The sequence below is a fragment of the Aedes albopictus genome, chromosome 2, assembly GCF_035046485.1.
Source record: "Aedes albopictus strain Foshan chromosome 2, AalbF5, whole genome shotgun sequence".
Classification (NCBI taxonomy): Eukaryota; Metazoa; Arthropoda; class Insecta; order Diptera; family Culicidae; genus Aedes; species Aedes albopictus.
The window spans coordinates 128809323-128837091 of record NC_085137.1 but is presented as its reverse complement, the minus strand read 5'-3'; the positions used below and the strand labels follow the sequence as shown (position 1 = coordinate 128837091).

General features: G+C 42.9%; 3 protein-coding genes across 4 annotated transcripts in view; 1 reads left to right on the top strand and 2 right to left on the bottom strand.

The window, feature by feature from the left end:
• The window catches only part of LOC134286202 (uncharacterized), a 40265-nt gene extending 36856 nt beyond the window's left edge, over positions 1-3409 (bottom strand). The window contains exon 1 of the mRNA XM_062847781.1: positions 1025-3409. Coding sequence (XP_062703765.1) covers positions 1025-3409 — 2385 coding nt within the window. The remainder of the gene's footprint in view (positions 1-1024) is intronic.
• The window catches only part of LOC109415477 (homeobox protein aristaless), a 295050-nt gene that overhangs the window by 108127 nt on the left and 159154 nt on the right, over positions 1-27769 (top strand). The gene's annotated exons all lie outside the window — the stretch shown is intronic.
• On the bottom strand, positions 3422-6319 carry LOC134286201 (uncharacterized). The gene has a single exon (XM_062847780.1). It carries the CDS (start codon positions 6317-6319, stop codon positions 3422-3424), a length of 2898 nt encoding a protein of 965 aa, XP_062703764.1.

Sequence of the window (27769 nt, the reverse complement as noted above, 5' to 3'; positions counted from 1 at the left end):
ATTTCAGATTATCAACCGAAGAATCTAGTAATTCAACCAAATGCCAACAATATGACGAGAAAACCAGGATGAATTGGACATACAACTGATTCGAAGCAGTCTAACAATGGTGTAGGCGCGGAGTCTTTGGTGGATTTCGGCACTTCACAGTAACGAACGCGACGGTTTTTAGAGGAAAAAGAACGAACACTTTTTATTTCGTTAAACTTCTATTTCGACACGCTTTCTGCTATCGCGGTAGGTAGTACGACGGACGTGTACGTTTGATAGGTTTATTGCAACTGATCTCTGATCTGTTTCGAGTATAGAGATATATGCGAATTCAGGATGGTACAAATTGATAAAAGGCCTATTGGGAGATGATTCTCTTCTCTCGATAGCTGAAGGCTAACGATAAGGAAGGAGTAATTGAATATACATTCATCATGGGTGATCGAGAGATCGCTATTGGTCTTATATACTAATGGGGCTTATAGATAGGGTTTGCGGTAACATATGCCGGCCCCCGTTGAAAGGTTAAGCCTTTCAACCAACACTCTTACACGTACTCACGATCTCTTCTCATCTGCTTCGGTTCGTTGCTCATCGTAAACAGACGACTCTCCTCGTCGTTTGTTTTGGTTCTCCTTCTATACAAAAGGTCATCGACACTCGTACCGTCCGGCCATCGCTGACTCCTCTCCTCGCAGCTCCGGTCGTTAAACTTGGTCGTTCGCTTGGTTGATGCTGGTGACGTCATCGCTCATCGCTGGCTCAAACCGGTCGAACACCAGTTAGACATCGGGGTTGGGCGCACTCAAACCGGGATGGAGTCGCCGTCGACGGATCCAGGGTACATGCAGGAGGACGAAAAATTCTTGAGCTTTTTGCAATTTCAATAAAAAACAATACTTACAGGGCTCGGAGGCCCGCAGGCCTCCGATCGTTGCGCAGTATCGAAATACCGCGATCGTGGAGTTCAGTGGTCATCGAGATCTTGAGCGATCCCACCGGTCGTTCCTGTGCGTACAGGGAGTACACACACCTTGGAGATGGCTCGTCGATACTCTCCGTCGGAGGTCTTCACGTCGACCACTCTGATGTTGCCGTCGAGTCCTCGGATGATTCGAGCGATTCTGCCATATCTCCACCTTAGCGGAGGGAGGTTATCTTCCTTGAGGAGCACCATGGTCCCCACGTCGATGTTGTTCCGGAGCTGTGTCCACTTCGTGCGCGGATGCAGGCCGGACAAGTAGTCCGTAGACCAGCGCTTCCATACCCGTCGAAGGAGCTCTTGATTCTCCTGCCAACGATCGAGACGATTCCGAGGGACTTCCGATAGCTCAGGCTCAGTGAAGGATGTGAGGGGACGGTGAACCAAAAAATGGCCCGGAGTCAACACTTTCAGGTCGTTCGGGTCTGTTGAGATTGGGGTGAGTGGTCTGGAGTTCAAGCAGGCTTCGATGCGGGCTAGCAGCGTAACGAACTCGTCCTGCGACAGAACGGAATTGCCAACAGTCGCACGGAAATGCTGCTTGAATGATTTCACCGCTGCTTCCCACAGCCCACCGAAGTTTGGACTGCGGGGAGGGATGAATTTGAAGAGGATTCCATCGTTTGCACAGTTGTTCACAACCGCCGCCTGATGCTGCTGCGACCGAAATTGCTTGGCCAGTTCAGCCAATTCTCGAGCAGCTCCCTTGAAGTTTTGGGCGTTGTCGCAATGGATAGTGTTGGGCTTACCCCTGCGAGCGACGAAGCGATGTAGTGCCGCAATGAAGGCGGCTGTTGAAAGATCGTAGACCATTTCTACGTGGATGGCCTTGGTTGCGAGGCATACAAATATGGCTATGTAGCACTTCGTTGGTAGGGATTTGCGGACTTTCCGGTATTGAAACGGTCCACAAAGATCAACGCCAGTGTTGAGAAAAGGCAAGGTTGGCGTAACTCTTTCTGGAGGCAAGTCTCCCATCAGTTGCTCCAGGACTGTAGGCTTGCAGCGGAAACAGTTGACGCAAGAGTGAACCACTCTCCGTGCCAAGTTACGGATGCGCAGTGGCCAGAATTTCTCCCGGACGCATGCTACCAGCAGTTGTGGCCCGGCGTGTAGATGTTTGAGGTGGTATTGCAGCAAAATGCTGTCAGTGAGCGGATGCCGCGCGGGAAGGATCATCGGGTGCTTTCTGTCTTTCGGGATCGGAGCGTTGGTAAGACGTCCACCGACGCGCAGAATGCCATCCTTCAAAACAGGGTGCAGATTTTTCAATGGGGAGTGCGGTTTCACCTGACCCCCGGAACTTAGCGCAGCAACGTCATTCGGGAACGCTTCGGATTGTGCTAGTCGCACCAAAGTCGAAATAGACTGATTCAGTTCGGTAGTCTGTAGAAATCCAGATTTACGGTTCGCACGGTTTGCTGGCTTGATGTTGTGCACGAAACGTTGGATCAAAGCTATGAGCCGAACTATCGAAACGAAGGATGAACGCAAGCGAAAGATTTCGTTTGGTTCCTGGACCCGGATGGGTAGCGATACTGATCGTTCCTCTAGAGCTTCGGCGGGAATCTCCGGCGGGTCAGCTTGGATTACAGGAGGCCAGAAACGTGACGGCTGCTTCAACCATGAAGGTCCGGTCCACCAGTTCGAATTCTCTAGCTGGCTCGGTTCCATCCCACGGGAGATTATATCCGCGGGGTTTTCCAAGCCCGAAACATGAGCCCATACACCAGTAGCAGTCAGGTGTTGAACTTCGGAAACCCGATTCGCAACAAAAGTTTTCCATCTTGAAGGAATCGAGTTGATCCAGTGGAGCGTTATCGTGGAATCCGACCAGAAGAATGATCGAGTGTTCAGAGAGATGCTAGTGTTGACCTTGTGGTAAAGGTGGCCCAAGAGTAGAGCCGCTGATAGTTCTAGACGTGGTAGGCTGACCTTTTTCTGCCTTTTCGAATCTCCGAGCGGGGCAACCTTCGATTTGGCAGTCAAGAGGCGAACAGAGATGCTACCGTCACTGGAGACGGTTCTGATGTAGAGGCATGCACCGTAGGCACGGATCGACGCATCGCAGAAACCATGCAGTTCCACGTTCACCGGCGCGTTGGCGAATGCTGCCCAACGAGGAATGGAAATTGACGACAGCGCTTCCAGACTGCTGCGGAATACCAGCCAGTACTCCTGTTGGCTGTCGTTGAGAGGATCGTCCCAAGAGCTCGAAGTTCGCCAGAGAGATTGCACGAAGATTTTCGCCATGACCACTACAGGACCAATCAACCCTATAGGGTCGAAGAGTTTTGCCGTGTCCGATAACACAGTACGCCTCGTAATACCGTCCGTTTGTGACCATTTTGGAACGGAATAGTGGAGCAGATCCGTGGATGGTTCCCAGATCAGTCCTAGAGTTTTGATGGTTGACGGTGTCTCCAAGCACAGCATCGAACGTTCATCTCATAATTCCGGCGGAATGACCGACAAAATGGCTTCGGAGTTGGATGCCCATTTTCGCAAACTGAAGCCACCAGAGTGTAATAGCTTCCGAAGTTGGATGCAGAGTTCTGCTCCATCGCTTTCGTCGTCGACACTTGTAAGCATGTCGTCGATATAGAAGTCCTCGGCCAAAACCTCCGCAGCTCGAGGGAAATCGTTTGCTCCTTGCTTGGACAACTCGAGGAGGCACCTGGTGGCCAAGTACGGCGCCGAAGCCGTACCATAGGTAACGGTGGTGAGCTCGAACGTTTTGAGAGGCTCCAAGGAGGACCTCCGCCAAAGAATACGGTGCAACGGGTAATCGGATGGATGCAGACGAATCTGCCGATACATTTTTTCCGCATCGGCAACGATGGCGTGTTGACGCATTCGGAAGCGAAGCGATATTGCGTACAAATCGTCTTGTACGACAGGTCCCACCATCAGCGCTTGGTTCAACGACACGCCAGAGTCCGTCCGGCAGGAGGCATCGAAGACTACCCTTAATTTGGTAGTCGTACTGTCTAACTTTTCCACACCATGATGCGGAAGGTAGTAGGATAGGGAACAGTCATCGGTGTCTTCAATTTCCCGCATATGGTTGAGTTGTAGATACTCCGAAATGAAGGCAGAATAGGCCTCCTTGAGGTTTGGGTTGGAATCGAGGCGACGTTCGAGGGCGTGGAATCTGCGAACAGCTATTTCCTTGGAGCGGCCAAGCTGAGCCAGAACATCAGGGCGCTTTGGAAGAGTAACTACGAATCGGCCTGATTCGTCACGAAATGTGGTGGCTACAAAGTGTTCTTCGCAGGAAGTTTCTTCCGGCGATTTAGTGCTGGGTGACCAGCAAGATTCCAGTTCCCAGAAACGAGAGATCGAGTCTTCGGCATCCCCTGTGCTGCAAACATGTGCAACCTTCCGCTGGTTTCGATGGGGCTGGATTCCTACCCTTCCTGCAGCTACCCAGTCAAAAACGGTGTTTTGAAGAACCGGTTGTTCGGGGCCAAGCTTTATGAATCCCTCCAGAAGCAATTCGTAGTAAAGTTCCATCCCCAGCAACAAATCTATCGCACCTGGTTCGTGGAACTTCGGGTCAGCTAGGGTAATACCAGGCGGGATCTTCCACTGGGAGGAGTCAACTGCATTGGCTGGGAGTTCACGAGTGATTTTCTTCAGGATGTGACAGGGTTTTACGACCGCGTACTCGGTGCAGTGTGACCCTAAGCGAACATCCACAGCGTGGTATGAGACGACAAGTGTGTTTCCTACCCCACCGATCTCCTGTCGACTGGGAAAGCGTTGCAGTTTCAGCTTCTGAACCATGTTCTCGGTGATCAACGACAGCTGTGATGCAGGATCCAACAGTGCTCTGGCCCATAGAGTGTTCCCATCGGAGCCGAAAACCTTGATGATGGCGGTTTGCAGCAGAACTGTAGCAGGAACTCTTCGACTACTACCGACGAGAGTGGTGGAAACGAGACTGGAAACTGGAGCAGAGGCGGCTGGTGGTTGGGTTTCAGACGACGAGGAGGACCGTGCTGGCGAGGAAGACTGATTCGAGGAGTGTGACTGATTCGCCGATTGCGAACTCAAGCCTTCAACAGAGGGTGTGTTTGCTTTCTGTTGGGAGGACGAGCGATCGCTAGGAGGTTGGTGGAGCATAGTATGGTGCTTCTGGTTGCAGACTCGACATCCGCTGGATGAGCAACCTCTGAGAAGGTGCGAGGAGGAGAGGCAGTTTATACACAGATTCTTTTTCTTCACTTGGTCAAAGCGTTGGGACACGGCCATCTTCAGGAACGTATCGCATTTGAATGGTGAGTGTGGATTCTTCGAACAGAACGGGCAGGAATCAGGCGTCGAATTTGTTACTGTGTGGACTGTATTGATTTTCGAGAATTTCGACGGTCGGTTTGGTTCCGATTTGGGAGAATCGGACGAACGAGATTTCGAAGGCACCAACGACTGTAGAACCATCAGATGCGTACGCAGGAACTCGATGAGGTCCTTGTATTGAGGAACTTCGGTAGACTTGTGGTGGGCCTCCCATTGCCTGAGGGTGAACGGATCGAGACGGCTGCAGACCATGTGAGCAAGAAGCACACTCCAGTTGTCTGTTTGGATGCCCAATTTGTTGATTAGGCATAAGTTGCGCTCAAAATCGTCAATGAGACGCATAAGGGATTCGTAGCATTCCCTTTTCATCGGTTCGATGGAGAAAATCGAATCGATGTAAGTTTTAACGACCAACTTTTTGTTGTCAAATCGTTTCTCCAGAAGCTGCCACGCAACAGCATAGTTTGCTTCAGTAAGGTCAATCGATTCTATTACCTTCCTAGCATCTTTGGTAAGCGATGCTACGAGGTACGAAAATTTATCAATTTGCGATAATTGCGTGTTCGAGTCAATCAGAGATTTGTATGTGTCTCTGAATGTAATCCATTCGGAAATGGATCCATCAAAAGTGGGAAGCTTCACTTCAGGGAGTTTGATTCGTGACTGAGGGGGGTTTGGAGCACCCGCTGCTGCAACGGTTTGAGTGGAAGACCGAGGAAGCGCAGTTAACTCTCGAATTTTAGTGGTGAGGAAACTATAGGCGCAAATGTAATCGTGTTCAAATTTCTGTCGTACGACACGATTGGACTTCTCCGCATCCCGTTGTTCTTCGACTGAGGTTTCCTCATTCGTATCCTCGAACAGCAGTTCAAGGCTCAGGCGGTTAATCTGGAATTCCTTATAAACCGTTTCTATCCGTTGCTTCCATCCCTCCAGTTGGTGCTTATCCCGATCGGCATCAAACCGTTCCATAAACTGCTTCATATTGGTCATCGTATCCACATAAAACCGCTCTTGGTGTATCAGTTCACGAAGCTTCGTCATCTCTACTATCAATCAGTTAACCACCAGCGATACGAAAAAAAATGACCAACCTGAGCAACCAGAGCACACTACGCACCTCAACTAGCAAGGGATGAAAGCAAGCGAATGGAACTAAAAAATGTCAGCACCAGAACGAATGCAAATAAAACTACAAATCCCTTTTTATTTCGCAAATTATCTCGTCATCACTCGACGCTTCAACTCGCATGCGGTACTTACAGGAGATCTTCCACACTTACGATGGCGGCGGTGCAACGTCCCTGGGTGAATGCCGTATTGTCCTATTGTGAGGCGGTACACAAAGAACCCAAGCCAAGCCACGGTTGGCGTCACCACGCGCTTGCCCGGTCTAATTTGCCGCGCTCCACACTGACCAGCTATCTCCAGCAATCACTAGATCTTCCGAGATCACTTATTAGGATCTTTCGCGCACTTTTAGTCAATCTCCCACTTCGCTTTGATCCACAGGCCTTGGTTTAGGTGCACTGTGATCGAACACTGACGCCGACGACGTATGGTATTGGCGTGGCGCACGTTTTTCCCCGAAAAGACTCGCGACGGATAGCGAAAATCACCGCGATTTTTGTCACTACTCGCGGTTGATCTGGCTCGACCAGGACCAAAAAATGTAGGCGCGGAGTCTTTGGTGGATTTCGGCACTTCACAGTAACGAACGCGACGGTTTTTAGAGGAAAAAGAACGAACACTTTTTATTTCGTTAAACTTCTATTTCGACACGCTTTCTGCTATCGCGGTAAGTAGTACGACGGACGTGTACGTTTGATAGGTTTATTGCAACTGATCTCTGATCTGTTTCGAGTATAGAGATATATGCGAATTCAGGTTGGTACAAATTGATAAAAGGCCTATTGGGAGATGATTCTCTTCTTTCGATAGCTGAAGGCTAACGATAAGGAAGGAGTAATTGAATATACATTCATCATGGGTGATCGAGAGATCGCTATTGGTCTTATATACTAATGGGGCTTATAGATAGGGTTTGCGGTAACAAATGGTGTGCCTGAACGTTAACCAAGCGTATCCTTTGGAGTACCCTTCCACTAACAACACCCTAATTCCCGTGACACCTAGGCCTGAGAGATCGTAGAGTTGTCTACATCTTTCATAGGTGTCCAAAACTAACCATCCTTTCCCATTCCTCAGCAGTCGCAAGGACGTGGCCAGGACAGTGCTCGACCATTGGAGGATTGCATCAGTCTTGTCTAAGAGTCAGAGATTAGTCCCAAATCTTTGTGCTTTGGTTCGGACGGGAAGGAGGCAACCCTCATAACAGCGGTCTAGGACTGTACCACCTACGAATTTGTGCGACTCGCTTAATGCTAATGCTAATGCCTACCTCTTGCCAGGACCCGTAGTATTGTTGGCTGCCCATAGTTGTGGGCATGAAAACACGATTAACCCTTCTAGCTTTACAATAGCTGGAAAATCAGTGGAGTATGTTGAAAAGCTCCAATGTCTTGGTAGCCAAATGTCATAACCAAGATTGACATAGGTGCAAGGTGCACGGATCGAAAACATGTAGATTAGCCGACGTACCAAAATTCGAATTTACAACTGATATCTGAAATCTGTACGCCAATGAAGCCTAGTGTGTATCAGTGGCGAATATGCTGGATTTTTCAATCAGACGACTCTCTTTGATTTCAGACGACATGTCTTCGAGTTTCTTTATCCTTTGTGAAACTATGCACGTGTCTTTCATCGATGCATGGTTGCACCTTTTGCACTCCCAAATCATCTCACCACGCATTTTGTTCACACATGAACTACCTTTTACCTCCCGACCGACGCGTCGTCGGTTGGCGGCTTGCATGTGACAAATGAGCACATTGCACGATCACCTCATCACATACCGCTTTATTCGATGTGATTCGCAAGACTTGCTTGCAGGTCGTCGTCGTGGTGGCGCAGCCAAACCGCCACTTCGCATCCATGTGGCGGCGTGCGTGGAACCGCAACATGAAATTAGTAATTTAGATAAGTAAACAAATCAAATGTATATTATCTTTCCCGGGTGCTTGTTGCTGCCATTTCGCCGCTTTAGCCGTGTAGCAACTGTCGTTGGTCGGTCGTCGTTGAAGCGAAGTGTTTCCCGTCAGCCGACTAAACTACGGCAACGACGGTTCTGCGTCAGGAGACATTTCCCACTTGCATAATTTGCGACTGAAAACAATTTATGTGTCATCATAATTAATGCAATTAAAAATCGTTTAACGCGCTAGTTTTGTAGTTACTTTGAATGTTCGGAACGAAACTGCTGTGGTCGTTGTCTCTCGTCTCTTGACTTGAGTGACTAGGTATGTCACTTCACCCGGGGAAGGAGCGCCTATCAATTTTGTCAAACACTTTTCATGTTTCTTAATGTGCTGCCACAACATACTTAATACTTATGCCCGACAACACGGAGTGGATAACGACGATTGGTTGGTGGTGACCTGGTTCGATCCGATGCGATGGTAGGTTTGTGAGAACGGTCAATTGGTCCGCTTTCCGCACTCAGCCGAGGAGTTGCAAACGTGATAACCGCGATTCGAGAGACTGTTTCTTGCGTGGTGTCACTTTGTGGTCGATGCGTATTAGCATTTAGAACAGTGGCTTTCAACTGTTATTATCTTATGATTTTATTTTTATGAAAACTGAGTCTGGAACGGTTTTTTTTGTGGTGAACCCGACCAGAAGCACATAACAAGATCATAACAAAAAAAATGACAAATGTTGTTGGAAATAACAATAGTTGATATAATTCTGTTATAAGGATTTTTCCGTTTGAATATCCAGAACAAAATTATATTAACATTTGTTAAAATTTTAGTAACTAAATTATAACAAAACTTGTTTCATTTATTCAAACAGACGCATTATAATATAATTGCCTCTAACATAACTTCGTGACACGTTTTTTGCATTCTTTGTTATATTTTTTTGATTTAAATTAATTATTTTAAAATTTATAAGAATGTGTTTTCGCGAAAAATATGGATATCATATTTAGATCTTGTAAGATCTTGAAATATCAAATTTTTATGTAATATATCTTTATCACATCTTTCATCTTTTTTTATCCAATATAACGTTTTAATCGTCAGTACTTCAGCTCTTGACGGGTCACATTTTGGAAATCCTCTCCTCGAAATATTCAGAAATTCTAACGAGTGTTCGGCAGAGAAAATTATTTAACAAATTTCTTTATAACGACGCAAACTATTTTACGGATTTAGCAAGATACTATTTCAGCACTTTCAGAGGTTTACGCAGTAATCTTTCCAAAAAGTCCTGTACAAATTTGTCGAGGTAAAATTTTAGAAAGTCTTCAAGGATGTGACTGAGAGTTCACTTACGTACACTTATGTGTCATAAGAATACAAAGTGCGCCGGGGCCCGTAGCGCAGTGACTACACGTTCACTTCATAAGTGGATGGTCATGGGTTGGATCCCAGCCCCGGCACTTGCAATTTTTTGTCAGTTGATCTCCCACCTGACACCTGACCATATGCTCTAACGGATCCGGAAACATGGATATCGGCTAACGGCAACTCATAATGGACCCCCAATCAGACTGAAAATGGAACAAAAAAATCACACAGCAACATCGTGCTCTTCATTCTACCATGGACAGGGTAGAAAAGTGACAGCAGCACAAAGGCTTACCAGTTCGAATTAGAATTAGTGGAATTAGAATAAATGTATTCTATTCTAATTCCACTAATTCTAATTCGAACTGGCGCCATACAAAGTGTAATTGGAATCGCTCACGCAGTGCCCTAGTGGACAAAAGAGCTGTAAATTAAATTAAGTGGTTGAAGAATAAAAAAAGAATACAAAGTGAAGCTTCCAGACAGTTGTTTCAAATGGACTTGGCTCTGTTGTGCCTAATGACATATGAGCCGTAAAATAAATGATTTGGTAAAATTATTAGATTTTTTTAGGGAATTCCGTGAAGAAAAACTTGAGGAATTAAGCCCAATCAATACCCTCACGATCTTCAACATCCGTTAATTCTGGAGTTCTATTTATTGAGAAATATTAAACTGGAACTTCAAAGAGTCGGGACTGCCTAAATAGAATTGTTATCCTAATGGATTAACTTTATTACTTAAATGGATTTCAAGCTTGCATAGAATTTTATGACGGGCGAGCGACTAAGAGATTTGAAGGGGAGACATGCAGGATTTCAGAGGGCTTTCTAGGGAGTTTCAGAAGGAGGGGAGAGTGGTTCAGAGGCATTTTCGGGGGTTTTCGGAGAGTCTCAGGTGTTTTATAGGGGGTCCGAGGGTGTTTCAGGCGATTTTCGGAGGCATTTCAGGTTTTTTCAGAGGATTTTCAATGGGTGCTTGAGGCATTACGGGACCGTTTTCGACGGTTTTGGAGGGTATGACAGAGGACAGGACAGAGGATTCGAGAGGGTAATGGCACTTCAGTATGTTTCAGAGGAATTTCGGAAGGTTTCAAAGGCGTTATAGGGACGTTTTCGGGGGGTTTATGAATCTTATGTGCGATAAAGAGGGTCTGAGGGTATTTTAGTGGTTTTCGGTGGCCTTTCAGGAAATTTCAAAGTATTTTCAGCGGATTTCGAAGTCGTTATATACATAAGCGCTTTCGGAGGTTTCAGAGGTACTCATGTGCGTTACAGGGATCCAAGGAGGTTTCAAGAATTTCAGCGTTACAGGGGACTTTAGGGTGGTTCAGAAGGCCCACAGTTTATGGAAACATATTTTGCATCACTGCCCTCAGGTGAGCTTCAGGGGGATTTCAGAGGCGTTTTAAAGCGTTTCTTAAACTTTTCGGCGGTTTCAGAAAAGATTCTAGACGTTCCAGAGTGATCTGATTACATTTACACATTGGATATTCTTAAACTAACATTTAACTTGCCACTTGACTGCATATGTGAGAGACTGTGCAACCATGAATTTCATTCAGGCACACAAGTTATTCATACCGATTCGATGACTTATGAACAGGTAGCGATGTTGCGGAATAGGGAGCCAAACTGAATCCGAGCCCACACCATGAACACTCCCTATTTCACAAATCGATCTTTCTGTGTGCTGTGGCTTAGCTGGTTAAGGCACCGGTCTAGCAAATGCGGAGTCGTGGGTTTGAATCCCACCAGAACGCGATATTTTTTTTACAAATTCATCTCTCAATTTGTCAATTAGCGACAATCTACACAATTTATTTGTGGTAAATTTATTGCACAGAACATAAGCAATTCAATAACGTAAGCTTATAGGTCTTTTGACTTAATAATACGTTATTTTTGTAAAACTGAGTTCAATGTGACGTAAACAATTTGTGAATCGTGCATCATTATGTTCATATAACGAAAGTTAAATGTGACAGAACATTACGTCACTTGGGCGTTCAAATTTACGTCATATGTGGATCCAAGTGACGCAAATTTACATATTTTTTCTAAGTGTGTATGCCTTCTAATTAATAACAAGCTTGAAGCTCTTCACTTTGTGTTTAATTTAGAATAGCGTAAGGATTTGCCTAGAATCTACTGCAAATGTCTCTACGGAATTACCGTGATTTCTTTGGGAGAGGTACACTGGAACCTCTTTTTATGCCATGGACTGGGTATGCATAAATTGAGAATGTATATACATTAAAACAGAGCACACAAATTGCAATTTTCTGCATACTTCAAGCCAATGCTTTGAATGAAGGAATCTAGTTCGTCATCACAAGTTTTGCTTCTGAGGGTTTGATATGAAGCCAAGAAAGTCTTCAGGAGTTTCAGGGGCATTTCAGAAGGATTAAGGTAGCTCCAACAGTACACCTTAAAACCTGAAACCCCACTGAGATTAACTGAAACCCGTTGAGATTCCTGAAACGCCATGAAAACCCCTGAATCACTCCAAAAATTTATCAAGACTTCCTGAAACTCCAGGTAGTCTCTTGACGTAACTTGAAAACCCATGGAACATCCCCTAAGACGTCTATAAAATTCCATGGAACCCCCTGAGACCCAATGATATCCCTTGAGAACTCCTTAAACGTTTCTGAAAACCACCTCCAGACACGAATTCCACATAAGTGGTAAAGTGTCTTTAATAAATATTAATAATAATAATGAAAACCACCTGAATACCCCAGTGACTCATTAAGGGCCTCTGAAAATCGCCTGACCCCATGAGATCCTTTGAGAACCGCGGAAATGCCCCAGAGACTACTTTCATCTGCCTCGTGAAACACCCCCGTAAACACCCCCGTGAAACACTCCTGAAAACCCCTGAGACCGTCTGAGATCCCATAGGGACCCCCTAAAACGCCCCTGACATTCCATGGAACCCTTGAGACTCCCAGAAACTTCTCTATGGAATCTACTGAAACGCATCTTCAAGTCCCCTGAGACCCGTAAAATACCTCTGAAAACCTCATGAATAACCCTAAGATTAAATGAAATCTCCTAAAACTGTTCTTAAACTCCATGAAGCGCCTTTAAAATTCATTGGATAATCACGAAACGTTTCTAAGATGTCTCTGAAACTCTCTCGAATACCCTGAGATGCTATAATACCTATTGAGCTCGGCTAATATATATCTAAAATCCACCTGAATCCCCTTGAAAGCCTTATGAAACGTTCCTGAAGCACCCTGAACCCAACAAAAATACCACTAAAAATCCTCATGAAACCCCTTGAAACCTCCAGAAACAATGCCTCCCATAAATGCCCCTGAAAATGTTCTGGAATCCCCTAGAAACCCACTCATCGGAACTTCTTGAATCTACTTTGAAACTTCTGAAATTCCGAAGGGGAAGAGGAGGGGGGTTCGGTCAAAGACCACGGTCCAGACAAATTTAAACCAAACCAAACCAAACGGGAGGGCGGGGAGGTGCTGTTTCGGAATCTCCCAAAATATGACCAAGTGGTTTATGGACAGCCCCTAGGTACATCCAGGGTCTCTAAGATAGAAGAATTTGACATTTTTTCTCGAAAATCAAAGTAGTTTAAGAGCAGTTGGGGGATGAGGTTAAGGAAGGTTTTGTGAGATACATGCAGAAAGGGAGTTAATGGGCATTCAAGGTAAATTCAAGTTGGATAGTAGAGGGAGGCATATGAACCTTAGCGAATTGACTTGGACACCCAAGAAACCTTTTTTTACAGGTCATGGAATCTATTCCACAAGCGTAACTACTGAGATACACTACGAATACAGTTCCAGCTCACTCAGCCTTTTGCAACTATGTTTAATCTGGTGGTGAGTTGCATTACTATTTAGGGTCCCCAAAAACGCCCATGATTGTAGGCCATCGAATCTACAAGCATAACATGTGACGGTCTGCTATATTACTATTAGGAATTATGTTTCAGCGCACATACACACATAAACATGTTATGAATTTTCCTCTGAAATCCCCTAAACTTACTTTGAAACGCCCTGAAAGCCCTTCAAACGCGTTTGAACTCTTCTGAAATCCCCCTCGAGCCCCCAGAACTTCTCATAAACTACGCTATGCCTGAGTGTAATCAGTTTATCAGTTTATGGACAACTGACACTGAGGAAGATTACAAGTAGTGATCGAAATACGCGTATCTTTCAAAGGATATGCAAAATTGGACGGAATTAAAAGGTACAAACTAATTATACTCGTGTAAAGAGGGTATTTTTCTTAGAGGGTTCGAAAAGTTGGTACAAGATACATATGCCACCTGAAGCTTCCCTGAACGCCCATAAAAACATCTGAAACCTCTCGAATAATCTTAAAACACACTGAAACCCCCAAATACTACTTTAGACTTCTCTGAACCCTCCTTTTCTTATGGTCATTTTTGACTCAAACCGTCACTTCATTAGCGAGCTGTTCCCAATAATAAGATTGAACTATCATGGAATCACCTGAAAATCTTGAAATCCACTAAAACGCCTTGGTATTCCTCTATACGCCATCCGAAGCTGTCCTGAAGATCCCCGAAACCCGCGGGCATCCTGAGACACCTGGCAGGCCCGTGCACAGAAGTGGCGCCAAGGGAGGGGTTTTTCCCAATTTCGGCAAAAGGCGGAGGGGCTCCTAGTGTATGGATCATCGATAATGGGAGGGGCTTAACCAACAACTCCTCCCCCCTCCTTGTGCACGGGCTTGACATCAGGAACCCCATTGAAAGATCTGAAACGCTTTGAAACATTCCTCTTAAACTTCTCCTGAAGCACTCAGTAAAGCTCCTTAATTCCTCTAAATCCAGCTGACCCCCTCCCCTAAAGCTCCATAGAACACTATGAAACGCTTTGATATCCCTCTAGAGCTCTACCCTCTCCCTGAAACTTTATTTATAGTCTCCGGAAACCGTCCCTTGAACGTTCCTTGAAAGCCCACAGAAACCCATCCTGAAAACTCGCATGGAAAAACTTAAAAATCTCACCCTACTCAAACTATATTCTTGTTCTTCTTTATTATGGCTCTATGTCCCCACTGGGACTTGGCATGCTTCGCTTCAACTTAGTGTACTTTGAGTACTTCCACAGTTATTAATTGAAGGGCATTCTTTGCCTGCCATTGCATGAACTTGCATATTGTGAGGCAAGTACAATGATACACTATGCCCAGGTAGTTGAGAAAGTTTTCCGGACCGGAACGGGAATCGAATCCGCCGTCTCCGGATTGGCGGCCCATAGCCTCAACCACTAGGCCAACTGGAGACCCCGGTCTCAAACTTCCGTTCATCCTTAAATCCGCTTAAGACCTAAATGTTAGGTGATAAGGTACACCGGGGCAAGATGAAACAGCGGGTTAACATGATGTTTTCTAATGATGATAAATAATTTGATCGCCATAACGCATAGTTTTTAATTCAAACAATCTGTTGACAAAGGATTAAATTACCAAATTGTATTGAAATCTGTCTCAAAACTTCGTGTTTCATCATCAGAGTAATTTTTCAAGACAAATGTACCAAATTTTCAGATTCATGATCTCCTTGCCAGAAGAACGCTGACCACGACCAGTCGGTTGAGAACTACTGAATAGGACAAACTAAGAGACCTACAGATCAATTTTACTGCCCCCGGGGCCACATACTGTTCTCGCCGAACGTTCAGGTGCTCTAAACTGTGGCATGTCAGTCAGCGGAACACTGTTGTGAGAGGAAACCACATCACCAAGCGTGTGTTGTGCTAGTGTGGTTAATTATTGTGTCGTGGAAATAAGTCGCAATCGCCGCCACCGCCGTCTCGGTAATTAATAGTTCGCTCTCCGACAAAAATGCCACATTTTGCGCTTGCTCGGGAAGTGACGGTATGACAAACGACTACAACCACGGTATGAACAAGCACTTCTTCTAATGGTTCGGGACGCGGTGACGCGGGAACCCAGTAACGTGGAACGGATTTCTGTAGGTGGGGGTTGATTCCCGGAATCACACTCTCGTACGCCGCGCCAGCTTGATTGATATTAATTCAATCACAACTGTTCGCCCGCAAAACCCTTGAGGCAATCTGGTACGTACTTCTACTCTAATTGCAAACTTACGTAATTGGCTAATGATTTAATTGATCCGATTTAATCGATCTTTCGACACTTTACCGAGATCTGGATCGATGAAATTGCATTGGATCGAGATGCAAGAATATTTACAACAGTATTAACTGCAAAGGAGGTTATTCGTAGCTCAGTTGGCAAACATGCAGCCAGAAAGGATTGCAATTGGATTTGAATCAGAGAACGCTGGAAAATTTTAGAGCCAAGTTTATATTTCCAATTTTGAGTAAACAGGTGCAGTTTACGAATTAGACATATTAAATGTGAAAAGATTTGACAAGGGATTCGCGAATAGAACAATGAAAAAAAAAATGAAAAACATCATCTGAATAAAATTAAATTGTAATTAGGATGACAGTTGGAACAAAAAGAAAAATAGATAAGAAAGCTGTAAGACGATAAAAATAAAAAGAGGTGGAAGACGAGAATAATATTGTTTTTTCTTGATTGCGTAGATTTATTTTTCGCATGGGCACTGCGTGAGCAATTACTATTAATGATTTTTCATAAGGGCGTAACTGTCTTGATCAATTTCTCTTCGTCGACTTTCTCTTTCGCCAATGACTTGATCAAAACAAATAAAATCATTGTTCTTTTGGTTTCTATAGCAAGATGTAGTCATCTGCTTCGTATTTCTTAAAAAAATCGACCAAAAAGTCTTTGGAAAACTCAATACGCATTCTTTTATAACACAAAGAGGGGATCGATGAAAAGAAATCGAAAATGTCAGTTAGGCCCTAATGAAAAATCAGTGTTATTATTATTGTCTTCTGCACTTATAGTGCAGCGCCTGCAGGTATTCTATTCAGTGTTCTGTATCTTACAGCTACCATTCTCTCATTAAGGCCCAAATAACCATCATTCAATCATCAACAATCATCAATTATTCAAAAGCAGTTTTCTTCCTCTAAGTCATAAAACCGTCATTGAAAATTATTTCACTGTTAACCAGATGGTGCCCAGAGTGCAGTGATAAATTTTTATTAACATTGGTTGAGATTTCAGCTAGAAAACTGGTTTTGAGTTTTTGCTAAACGATGATGGTTTGGTTCCTCTTAATAGACACCCAAATCATGAGCGCCAGGAAATCAACTCCACGGTGACGAGCGTGTTCACCTCGTAGACCAGAGTATAGCAGAATTTGACTCAAGGTCAATCTATGTTCTTCAACATTCGGACCATGGATTTCACTCAGTCTCAAGCTTCAAAACACGCTTCTGATTTTCTTATTTTCTCTTGATAAGAAGATCAAGAACGAAAACAAATGTTTAAATAGACAGATTTCTATGTTTTTTCTTTCTGAGGTTAATCTTGTTTGGAACAAAACTCTTGTTAATAAAACCAGAAATGCTACTTCACCTGAAAACAACCATTACATAGTTTTATAAAAGTTTATTGTTTTTTCGCTTGGTGTCTTTTTTCTAATTTGATTTCTATCTTCTTCTTTTCAGGTAAACAAAGGAATAAAAAAACATCTGTTAACGATGGTAATTTTCCTATTACGAATGTGCAAGCATTGGAGTTTTTCCTGATAACATCACAATTCTTGAGAAGGTTAAGTTAGGATTCAAACAGCGCTCAGTTGACTCAAAAAGCTCTCAGTTAAGTGGAGCGGACCTGGTGTGGTGGTTGGAACACTTGATTATCACTCCGAGGACCTGGGATCAAATCTCACTCCTGACATACTCACAAAATGTGGATTCCTCCTTCGGAAGGGAGATAAAACGTGGGTTCCGAGATGAACTAGCCTAGGGTTAAAAATCTCGTTAATACAGACAAAAAAAACAAAAAAAGCTCTCAGTTAATACTTTTTTTTTATTTCGCTGGTTTAGTGCGAGATTTTGATTTGTTTCACTTTTAAGATTTAGGTTGAAATTTGATCTTAAACTATAAAATCATAGCTTAGCTTAGAGTGGCTGTACATATCAATTATTGCTCCTTCATGATTGATCTGATCTGGTATAAATTGCACAAAGATGCAGAAAAACAAATGGTGGGATACTATACTTATCTTCAAAGTATAATTTTAACAGCTCATACATTTCTGATCAATCAAGGCGCCGGTCAAGTCCATACGGTCAGTTGAGAAGTGACAAGAATGTTAGAGTGTTATGGTTGTACTGTTGGAGTCCTAGAGTACTTTGCTCCATAACAACCACCACGGGAAGAGTATTAGTTAGTGCGGTAGCATGAGAGATCTGAGAGTCACCTTTAGTCAATAATGCGATCGGTGGATAGGGAATATGTATGAGATTATTATGGAACAAACTCACTTATTTATCTGGGACTTAATTGCTCGAAATGATTATGTTTCCTGCTCAACGACATGATGGTACAAAACTTGAAAATTTTCAAGAACATCTTTCAGGAATCTTTGAGGAAATTTTGGGATAACTTTTGAGACAATTCTGCAGGGTTTTTTTGGACATTCCTTCAGGGGTACTTTCAAAAATTAACTTTTTGTCAAATTTCTGGAAGAGCTGCTGAAAAAAATCCTATGAGGAATATCTGAAGCAATTCCTGCATGAATCTCTAAAGGATTTTAGAGAACATTTTACAGGATTAAAAAAAAACTCCACGGAAGAAACTTGTTGCTGATATTCCTGAATTAATCTTTAAAATTCTGAAGAAACCTCTGGACATATTTTCGAAGGAATCTTTGAAAGAATTTCAGAAGCAATTCGACAAGAATTTCTGTAATAATCCGTGAATGAATTTCTGAAGAATTCCTGCAAAAATCTCAAAAAGTACTCATGAATGAATCGCTGGAAGAATATCTGGAAGAAATTTTTGAAGCATTTCCATGAGAAATTTCTGGCGAACTTCCTGAAGAAGTCCCGGAGAAATTCCCAGGGAAACTGTTGGTAAGATTCGTAAAAAAATATTGAGGATGTTTTTTTGAAAATTCCTAAAGAAATCCTCATTTTTTTTAAAGAGTTTTGTGAAAAAATGCTGGAGCAATCTGTGAAAGTATATCTGAAGGAATTGCTGTAGGAATACCTGGAGGAACGTGTGGATAAGCGTCTACAAAGATCCATAGAAAAAACTTTTAAGGAAATTCCTGCAGAAATTCCTTGGAAACATATCTGAATAAATTTCTTAAAGAATCCGTGCAGAAATTTATAGAGTTCTCCTCAGAGGAAATTTCTGGGAAAATACATTGAGGAATATCTGGAGGAAATCATTAAGAAATCTCCTGTAGTATTCTGATGAAGAATGATGGAAGAATACCTGCTTGAATAAGTTAATGCAATAATGTACGGAATAATGGAATCTCTGAAGAAATTCATTCTCGATTGATTGGATAGATCCCTGAAAAAAAAAATCCTGAACACATCCTAGTGGGAATTCTTTTTTTTTAATACCTAGAGCAATTTCTGAACATATTTCTGGTGGACTTCTTGCCCACCTAGTACAAATTTCTGAAGGAATCTCTGAAAGATTTTTTGAAAAAACCAATGGACGAATTCATGAATCAAATTTTTAAGGAAGTTCTGAAGCAATCCATGAAAGATATTCTTGAAGAAGAAATAAAAAAAACCGTACAAGACTTTTCGAGAGGAACTCCTGGAGGATTTCCTAAAGCATGAAACAATTTAGGATGGAATCCAAAAAAAGGGGTTCTGATATTGATTTCTAGGATCCTTATTTCACTGAGTATAGTTTTTCTGATAACGATACAGTGGTAGTCCTATCAGAATGCATCATGTGATCAGGTGATATCAAGCTATTTTTAGGTATTCACTTGGAAATGCCCTCTACTGTACTGTTCTGATGCTCACTGAGGCGCTATCGAACTGCACAACAATAAACACAGTAGATATATAGTATATACCCAATGTACAACACAATGCAATCGTACGCAATTATTCCCCGCAGTCGTCGCTGTCATTGCGAAAAAAAAACGTACAAATTATAATTAGATTATGAAAATTAAAATTTAATTTCCGCCATCGTAGTTTTTCATGCTTCATGTTCATAGGAATGAGCTTCACAGCACCAGCATAGCGTTAAGCACACAAATGACGAATACAGCAGTAGTGAACGGTGCCAGGTTGGTAGGGGATGGGGAATAGGTGTAACGGTGCATGGAGGGTGAAACGGCCATCTAAATGTCCATACAGAATCACTTTTGTTACAAGAAAATGATTTCTACTATTTAGGAGAAAGTTTCAAATTATGTAAATCAACAGTTTCTGCTTTTTTTTCAATTAATTAAATTCACCCCTCACTCCCCTATAACAAAGTGCAAACATTGACTGATGATGGTTATGGTCTGTGGAGGCGGTCGAAGGGTACGCTGACTGCTTCTGCTTGCGGAGATACGGGACCAGGAAAGAAATAGCGCCGTGGTGGCAGGTGAGCTGTGTTGTTGGCAGAATTGTATTCAACAGATAAGCGAATGGAAATATGAGACGGCAATAAAAATCATAATTTACATAAGTGCGACCTGCAGCATGGGGTCGTCCAACTAATCGGTACCTCTATCCAATGGGACCATTTCTCCCATCTGATCCGAAGCGGAACGGGGTCCAGTTTCGAGTTTTGCTCGGAATTAATCGAGAGGTTCTAAATGAATTACTGTAAATTATATCTTCATCACTTGAAATAGAGCACTGCAGCACTGGAGCAATTTTTGCCTCACGCAGATGTTGACCTGAATGCGCGCGCGCGATCGAACATGCGTCAGCAGCAGCAGGATTAAGGCCAAAACGTGGCCAGTTTCAGTCGTAAATGTTTTCCCGTTAATAATTACGGCCGAACAATCGTACTTCCATACGCTTTCAATTTCAGTTTCAGTTTTATCCCCTCGGCGGCCATCCATCTGCATGCAGCAGTTGCAGTCGTCGTCTGCACGTGATGATGCCAAAGTTGAACCCTGATGCGCCAGAAGTCAAAGGTAAAAATTGTGAACCATACGCACTGCAGGGACCTGCAGCAGGGTAAGGGGACCACCATAACTTCATCGAATACCTTCCAGCACAGTGCAGTGGAGTCAGTCATTGCTGTTGCTGCTGCTGCTGTTGCCGTATCATTCGCTAATTGTGTAATCAGCAATTTGCAATTTCCGTTTGCAGCAGTATTTTTTTTTCTGGCGCAGCTCTGCAGTTGTCGATGTTTTGCTGTTGCACTCAGGGCTTTGGGAAAACTTGCATACCTTTACCTATACGATTCTCGCGAATTAACGTTGTGCTTGGTTTCTGATAGGGGAGTTAGGGACCTGTTTGCGCATTCTGCATGCCAAGGATGATTAGATCTGTCAATGGATGAGCTCAGTCGGATTGTAGAGTGACTGCCAGTCACCTCGGACGGATGACGTGAAGGTGTTGCATCTTTCGGGCAATAATATATCGAATCCGAAGGTCGGACGTGTGAACAGCTGGCCGATTAGTTTACTGATATGGGACAACGCAGTGCTCCGATTACTTCTAAGCAACCTTTGATGTTTTCTGTGACAAATGCGTTTGAAGACACAAGCATCCTAAAATACACATATTCTTCAACTACTTCAAACACATTCCCAACAATCACTACCTCTACTCGGCCTAGTTCTGTCTTTACTCGCAATCATGTACTTCATACTGATAGTGTTAGTTGTCAATCCTCTTCTTAACAAAAGCTTCGTCCACATGCCTACGATCGATGCTGTACCATTAGACTGTCCCAAAAAAAAATCGATGTTTGAAAAGTAAAGGTGCTCAACCCTCAAATGAAAGATATGCATATTTGAAGCATTTTTGTAGAACATTTCGATTTTCTAAAAAATCATTTAGAGGTTCCGCTAGGGCGATTTTTGAAAAATGGCCTTTTTTCATGAAAAGTCTCAAAAAAAAACATTTTTTCGTAATATTTTTTCAACTTCTGAATTTTTTCAATATTTTTGTATTTTTCTATGGACCTCTAGGCATTCTTGAAGGGGATAAGTTTTTGAAATATTGTATTTATATTGACGGCAGAACCATTTTTGTGCTGATAAAAGGACTATTTTTTGATAATTTTTCATCTAAATTTGAGAAAAAAATACATGCACGATTTTTTATTTTCAATTTTTAAAGTTTGTTTTGACAGTACTATATGTATACGTCATTTCTCTAAAAAAAGATTTAAAATATCTTGCCTAGAAGCTGAGATATTAGGATTTTAGTAAATGGACAATATTTCAAATTTTTGCAAAACTTTGTATATTTGGAATATTATAAAGTTTTTGTTACACTCCAATGTACGTATATTAAAAGAAGTTAAAGCTTTTCTTGTTGTATGGTCAAGCTAGTTTAATCATGGATCTTTTATTCTGAGCTGGTTGGCAGTAGATTCATGAAGAGCTTTTATCTGAATAACTACAAATATGACGGGTATCGTGGTTACTGGTAGCAACGCATTTAGTTCGAGATTACGTCGTGGATTTCCCGACTACTGCGCCCATTTTTTTTAAATAGGAACGACCTTTCCATGTAGAGATTATATAACATTGATAAAATCAATAAAAACCATAGTTAGGACATGATTTTTACTGAAGACTTGAATTTGAAATGTAATTGACAATCTGGTATGAAACTCGGCAACGGGGTGCATAGTTAATCGGACAAACGCCGATTGTCATACAAAATTGCCAACTTTGAGATGGTTTAACTATATTTCCTTTGATGAATTAAACTCAAACTTTGATACGAAACCGACGCCATGAAGAATTTTGCGAATAAGAAATACAAAACATTTCTGATCACATGTGTGGGCGTAAGTGCAAAACTGATCGAACAGCAACACACATGTAAATCAAAAGACTGCCGTTGTCCGATCACTTTGACATATTTTGGTTGCCCTATTTCGTATGTGTAAAATTCAGCATATTTGAAATTTCGTGTCAAAATATTAGCTCAATTCATCAAAGACATAAACGTTTAGCAATCATTAGATCGCGTATTTCCTCAAAAGCCTATTATTGTCTTTTATTTTCTAAGTTTTTTAAAATCATTCCTGACTTAACTTAGTTATTTTTTTTATTGATTTCATAACTATTATGTTATCTCTGCATGGAATGATTCCTACTACTTCAGAAGAGGGGTGTAATTGTCGAGAATTCCACGACATAATATCGAAACTAATGCGTTGCTACCCGCCATTGTTGTATTTATTAAAATAAAAGCTATACATGAATGTACTACCATTCGCCCCAGAATAAAAGATCCATGTTTAGCTCCATGTTCCTAGCTTGATCATCCAATAAGGAAAGCCTAATTTTTAAGCCCAACTACTTTTCATATACGTACATTGGAGTGTCACAAGGACCTTACAATATTCCAAATATACAAAGTTTTGCAAAAATTTGAAATATTGTCCATTTACTAAAACCCTAATATATCAGCTTCTAGACAAGATATTTTAAATCTTTTTTTAGAGAAATGACGCATACAAATAGTACTATCAGATAAAACTTTCAAAATTGAAAATAAAAAATCGTGCATGTATTTTTTTCTTAAATTTAGATGAAAGATTCTCAAAAAATAGTCTTTTTATCAGCACAAAAACGGTTCTGCCGTCAATATAAATACAATATTTCAAAAACTTATCCCCTTCAAGAATGCCTAGAGGTCTATAGAAAATTAAAAAAAATATTGAAAAAATTCAGAGGTTGAAAAAAATATTACGAAAAAATGATTTTTTTTTGAGAGTTTTCATGAAAAAGGCCATTTTTCAAAAATCGCCCTAGCGGAACCTCTAAATGATTTTTTAGAAAATCGAAATGTTCTACAAAAATGCTTCAAATATGCATATCTTTCATTTGAGGGTTGAGCACCTTTACTTTTCGAACATCGATTTTTTTTGGGACAGTCTACTGTACCATTTCTTTAAGGGAAATTCAGCAATTCGTGTTGCTCAAAGCGATGGTGTGAAGCTGAACGATTCTCTGATATGCAGTGTTATTTGGTCTTACCGAACGATCGCTATCGAGAGTGTAAAAGAGTATGCAACAGAATGATATGCGGAGGTTTTACGTACCTGTCAATGGCGGAGAAAAATCAGCGCCTTTTCCAGTCATGTGCGTATACCGTGAAGAAAACTTGCTGTCAGAAAAAAAACAATGGTGGCTCCCAGGAGGAGAGAGCACTACGAGGTATTGTTGAACGGTGGGAATAAGAAAGTCAGAGACAGAATCCACATAGACGATGATAGACAGCCTGTGGATTCTCGAACGCTAGAGGACTTAAAAACAGCAATAAGAGGACTGAAGAACGAGGCTGCTGGGAAGGGTGAACTCTCTGTTCCAATCACGGTAGTGTCAACTCTTACACCGTATTATATTGAACATATGGGAAAAGGAAGAGCTGCCTGCTAGTTGGTTGGATGGCATCATATGCCCTCTATACAAGAAAGGGCATCGACTGGAGAGCACGAATTGCAGAGGAATAACATTTCTCAATTAAGCGTTAAATATTTTGTCCGGAATGCTGATTAACAGGCAGAAGCCGATTGAAGAGTTCTTCGTCAGCGAACATCATGCGGGTTTTCGCGAGGGCCGATTAACAACGGATCACATTTTTTTTCCAGCAACAGATTCTCCTTAAATTTCTGGAGTACAACTTGTGGGCCCATCATCTGTTTTTTTTTTATTTGAAGGTGGCGTACGATTCATTGAAGAGGAACCATGTATGGCAGATTATAATCGAACATGGTTTTCCGACGAAGCTTTTTAGACTGATTTATGTGACACTTGAAGGATCGAATTCAAGTGTACTGGTTGCGGATTAAATTTCATCATCGTTCGTAGCTTTAGACGGACTGAAACAGGGCGATGCTCTTTCGAACTTGATGTCCAACATTGAACTGGAAGAAGCGACAAGGAGCTGACGCGCAAAGGAGTGGAGTCATCGTCACACGGTCACATATACTCCTGGGCTTCACGGACGATATCAGCATCATCGGGATCGACCGTCGGGTCGTGTAAGAGGTGTTTATATCTTTTAAGAGGGAGACTACAAGGATTGAACATGATTGCTGGTGGCCAACGACAATCAGGCCTGGCCCTGGTAGTGGTGCTAGGTGTTGAAAATATTGATTCTGTGAACGATTTTTTTTATCTTGTTACTCTAGTGACGTGCTCTAACGATGTAACCTGCGAGGTGAAAAGAAAGATTGGTAAATCGGGCCGTTTTTGGTCTGCGGAACCAGCTGAAGTCCCGTAGGCTACAGACGAAGACAAAACGAGCACTGTACAAGACTCTGATTCTTCCAGTTGCTTTATATGGCCACAGTGCTTGAAAAGTGAAGCATTTTTCCCAAATGAAGCAAAATGTTCTCCTCTTTGACCGACGAGTTTCAACCCAAAGCGGTAGCTAAATGCCTTCTTTGCAAGTGGGAGTAGAAGCAACCAAAATTATGCCCGTGTAGCTGCCGGCTTAGAATAGCACTACGGACCACCTGTTCCGGGGGTAAAAGTCCACCAAACAGGTAACCCCAATCCAAGGTGTCAGGCGACCCGTGCTGAGGGATGAATGGTTGAGGGGGTTTAAAAGATGCTCAATCTTTAACGGAGCCCGTAGCGTGGGTAGATCGCCTTTTTGGGTTGCGTTGCGGTGATATATCTACCAAACCGAAATCTAGTGTCGTCCTATTTTTCAATTTTGGAATATGTGTTCTGTTAATTCAAGGAATTATAGTATTTAGTCCTTACTACTGGTGTTTTGGTGACTTCCAGTTTTTGAATAAAACTGAGTTTACCAACTTAACTTTGGATATAGTTAAAAACCTCACCATCTGAGGCTAAACTCAATGCAAAGGAAATCAAATTGGGTTAGGGATCCATGTATGTACTAACTCTTCGAAGACTGGAAAGTGCTAGTACGCAAGGAACATATTAGAATCCTTATTGCTGAACACATGTTCCATTATTGGAATGATATTGCTGCTAATGTTAAAACCCGGGTCCTACTGGGGAGAATTTAGCAGTAAAATAAGGGTGATGCTAGGTTTCCGATGCATGGTCAATATCAGTACTCTTGTTTTGTTTTCTAAGAAAACAAAACAAAAACTGTATCAAAATCGATACTTTATTGCCCCTCAATGGCAATTGAGTAATGCGACATGCACTACACCCAAGTAACACACTTGTCACCGAAGAGTCACGGCGGCGCAGGTTTTTGTTGCGCAGAAGTCACTGTGACTTACTTCTAACAAATAAACACTTACTTGCTAGAAGTAAGTCACAGTGACTTTTGCGCAACATAAACCTGCGCCGTCGTGACTCTTCGGTGACAAGTGTGTTACTTTGGCACTAAGGATACGGGTAATGTCACAATAGATTTAAAAACTGGTCGCAGTGACAAACCCGAACAGGAATAAAAAAAAACCAAAATTATGACTGAGAGTGAGCAACGATGGTTCAGCGTCGTGTGGGTCTCTGAATATTTCTCTTTTCTGGTGTATACGGCAATAAATATACTTTTCTTTTTAACCTGTTATTTCAGTGCAGCTAGCGAATATCGGTTTGAACAATTATCTCGTGGTGTGTGCGATAATTTGCAGCACTGATTATATTTACTGTATGCCAATGAAACGTGGCACGTATCAATAGTGAAAGCCATAACAGTTGTAAGTGGTTATCATCAGATTTTTCCGGTAAATATTTCCTACATATAATAACTCGATAGTGGGGGTAGAAGCTCCGGTAAAATATTATCTCCTGGACGCCCATTGAAAACACCACCCCCTGCGAAGACTGGCGCTTGAGCCTAGCTATTTAGCACTGTATTTGGAGGAAATGCCAATGCAGAACCCGTAGCTTCCGGGAAGGTAAGCCCAGCTCCCTGGGTTAGTGGGTTGGTGTTAGGCCCTGCGAGCCAGCCGTAAAAAATACTAGTACCGAAAAATCAACAAGAGAAGAATGCGAACCGATACCAATGGCGACCACTACAGCGACGAAAAGGGACTTGCGATTGGATGCTCGGTACGTGGAACTGCAGATCTCTCAACTTCATCGGGAGCACCCGCATACTCGCCGATATACTGAAGGACCGCGGGTTCGGAATCGCGTATTCGGTAGGTGGCCGATCGACGAAAGAATGTGCAGGTTGAGGATCAAGGGCCGATTCTTCAACATTAGCATAATAAACGTGCACAGCCCTCACTCCGGAAGCATTGATGATGACAAAGACGCATTTTACGCACAGCTCGAACGCGAGTACGACCGCTGCCCAAACCACGACGTCAAGATCATCATAGGGGATCTAAACGCTCAGGTAGGCCAGGAGGAGGAATTCAGACCGACGATTGGAAAGTTCAGCGCCCACCAGCTGACGAACGAAAATGGCCTACGCCTCATCGATTTCGCCGCCTCCAAGAACATGGCCATTCGTAGCACCTTCTTCCAGCACAGCCTCCCGTATCGTTACACCTGGAGATCACCACAACAAAAGGAATCGCAACTCGACCACGTTCTGATTGATGGACGGCACTTCTCCGACATTATCGACGTCAGGACCTATCGTGACGCTAATATCGACTCTGAGCACTATCGGGTAATGGTAAAACTGCGCCCAAAACTCTCCGTTATTAACAATGTACAGTACCGGCGGCCGCCCCGGTACGATCAAGAGCGACTGAAGCAACCAGATGTCGCCACCGCATACGCGCAGAATCTCGAGGCAGCGTTGCCGGATGTGGGTATGCTAGATGTGGCCCCTCTAGAGGACTGCTGGAGTACAGTGAAAGCAGCCATCAACAACGCAGCCGAGAGCACTATCGGCTACGTAGAACGGAGTCAACGAAACGATTGGTTCGACGAGGAGTGAAGAGCGGTTCTGGAGGAGAAGGATGCAGCGCGGACGGTAATGCTGCAGCATGGAACCCGACAGAATGTGGAGCGATACAGACAGAAGCGGAAGCAGCAGACCCGTCTCTTCCGGGAGAAAAAGCGCTGCCTGGAGGAAGCGGGGTGCGAGGAAATCGAACTG

What these genes read in the sequence shown, in the direction of transcription:
- LOC134286201 (XM_062847780.1), bottom strand. Translation starts at nt 6,319, where the DNA reads ATGACGAAGCTTCGTGAACTGATACACCAAGAGCGGTTTTATGTGGAT.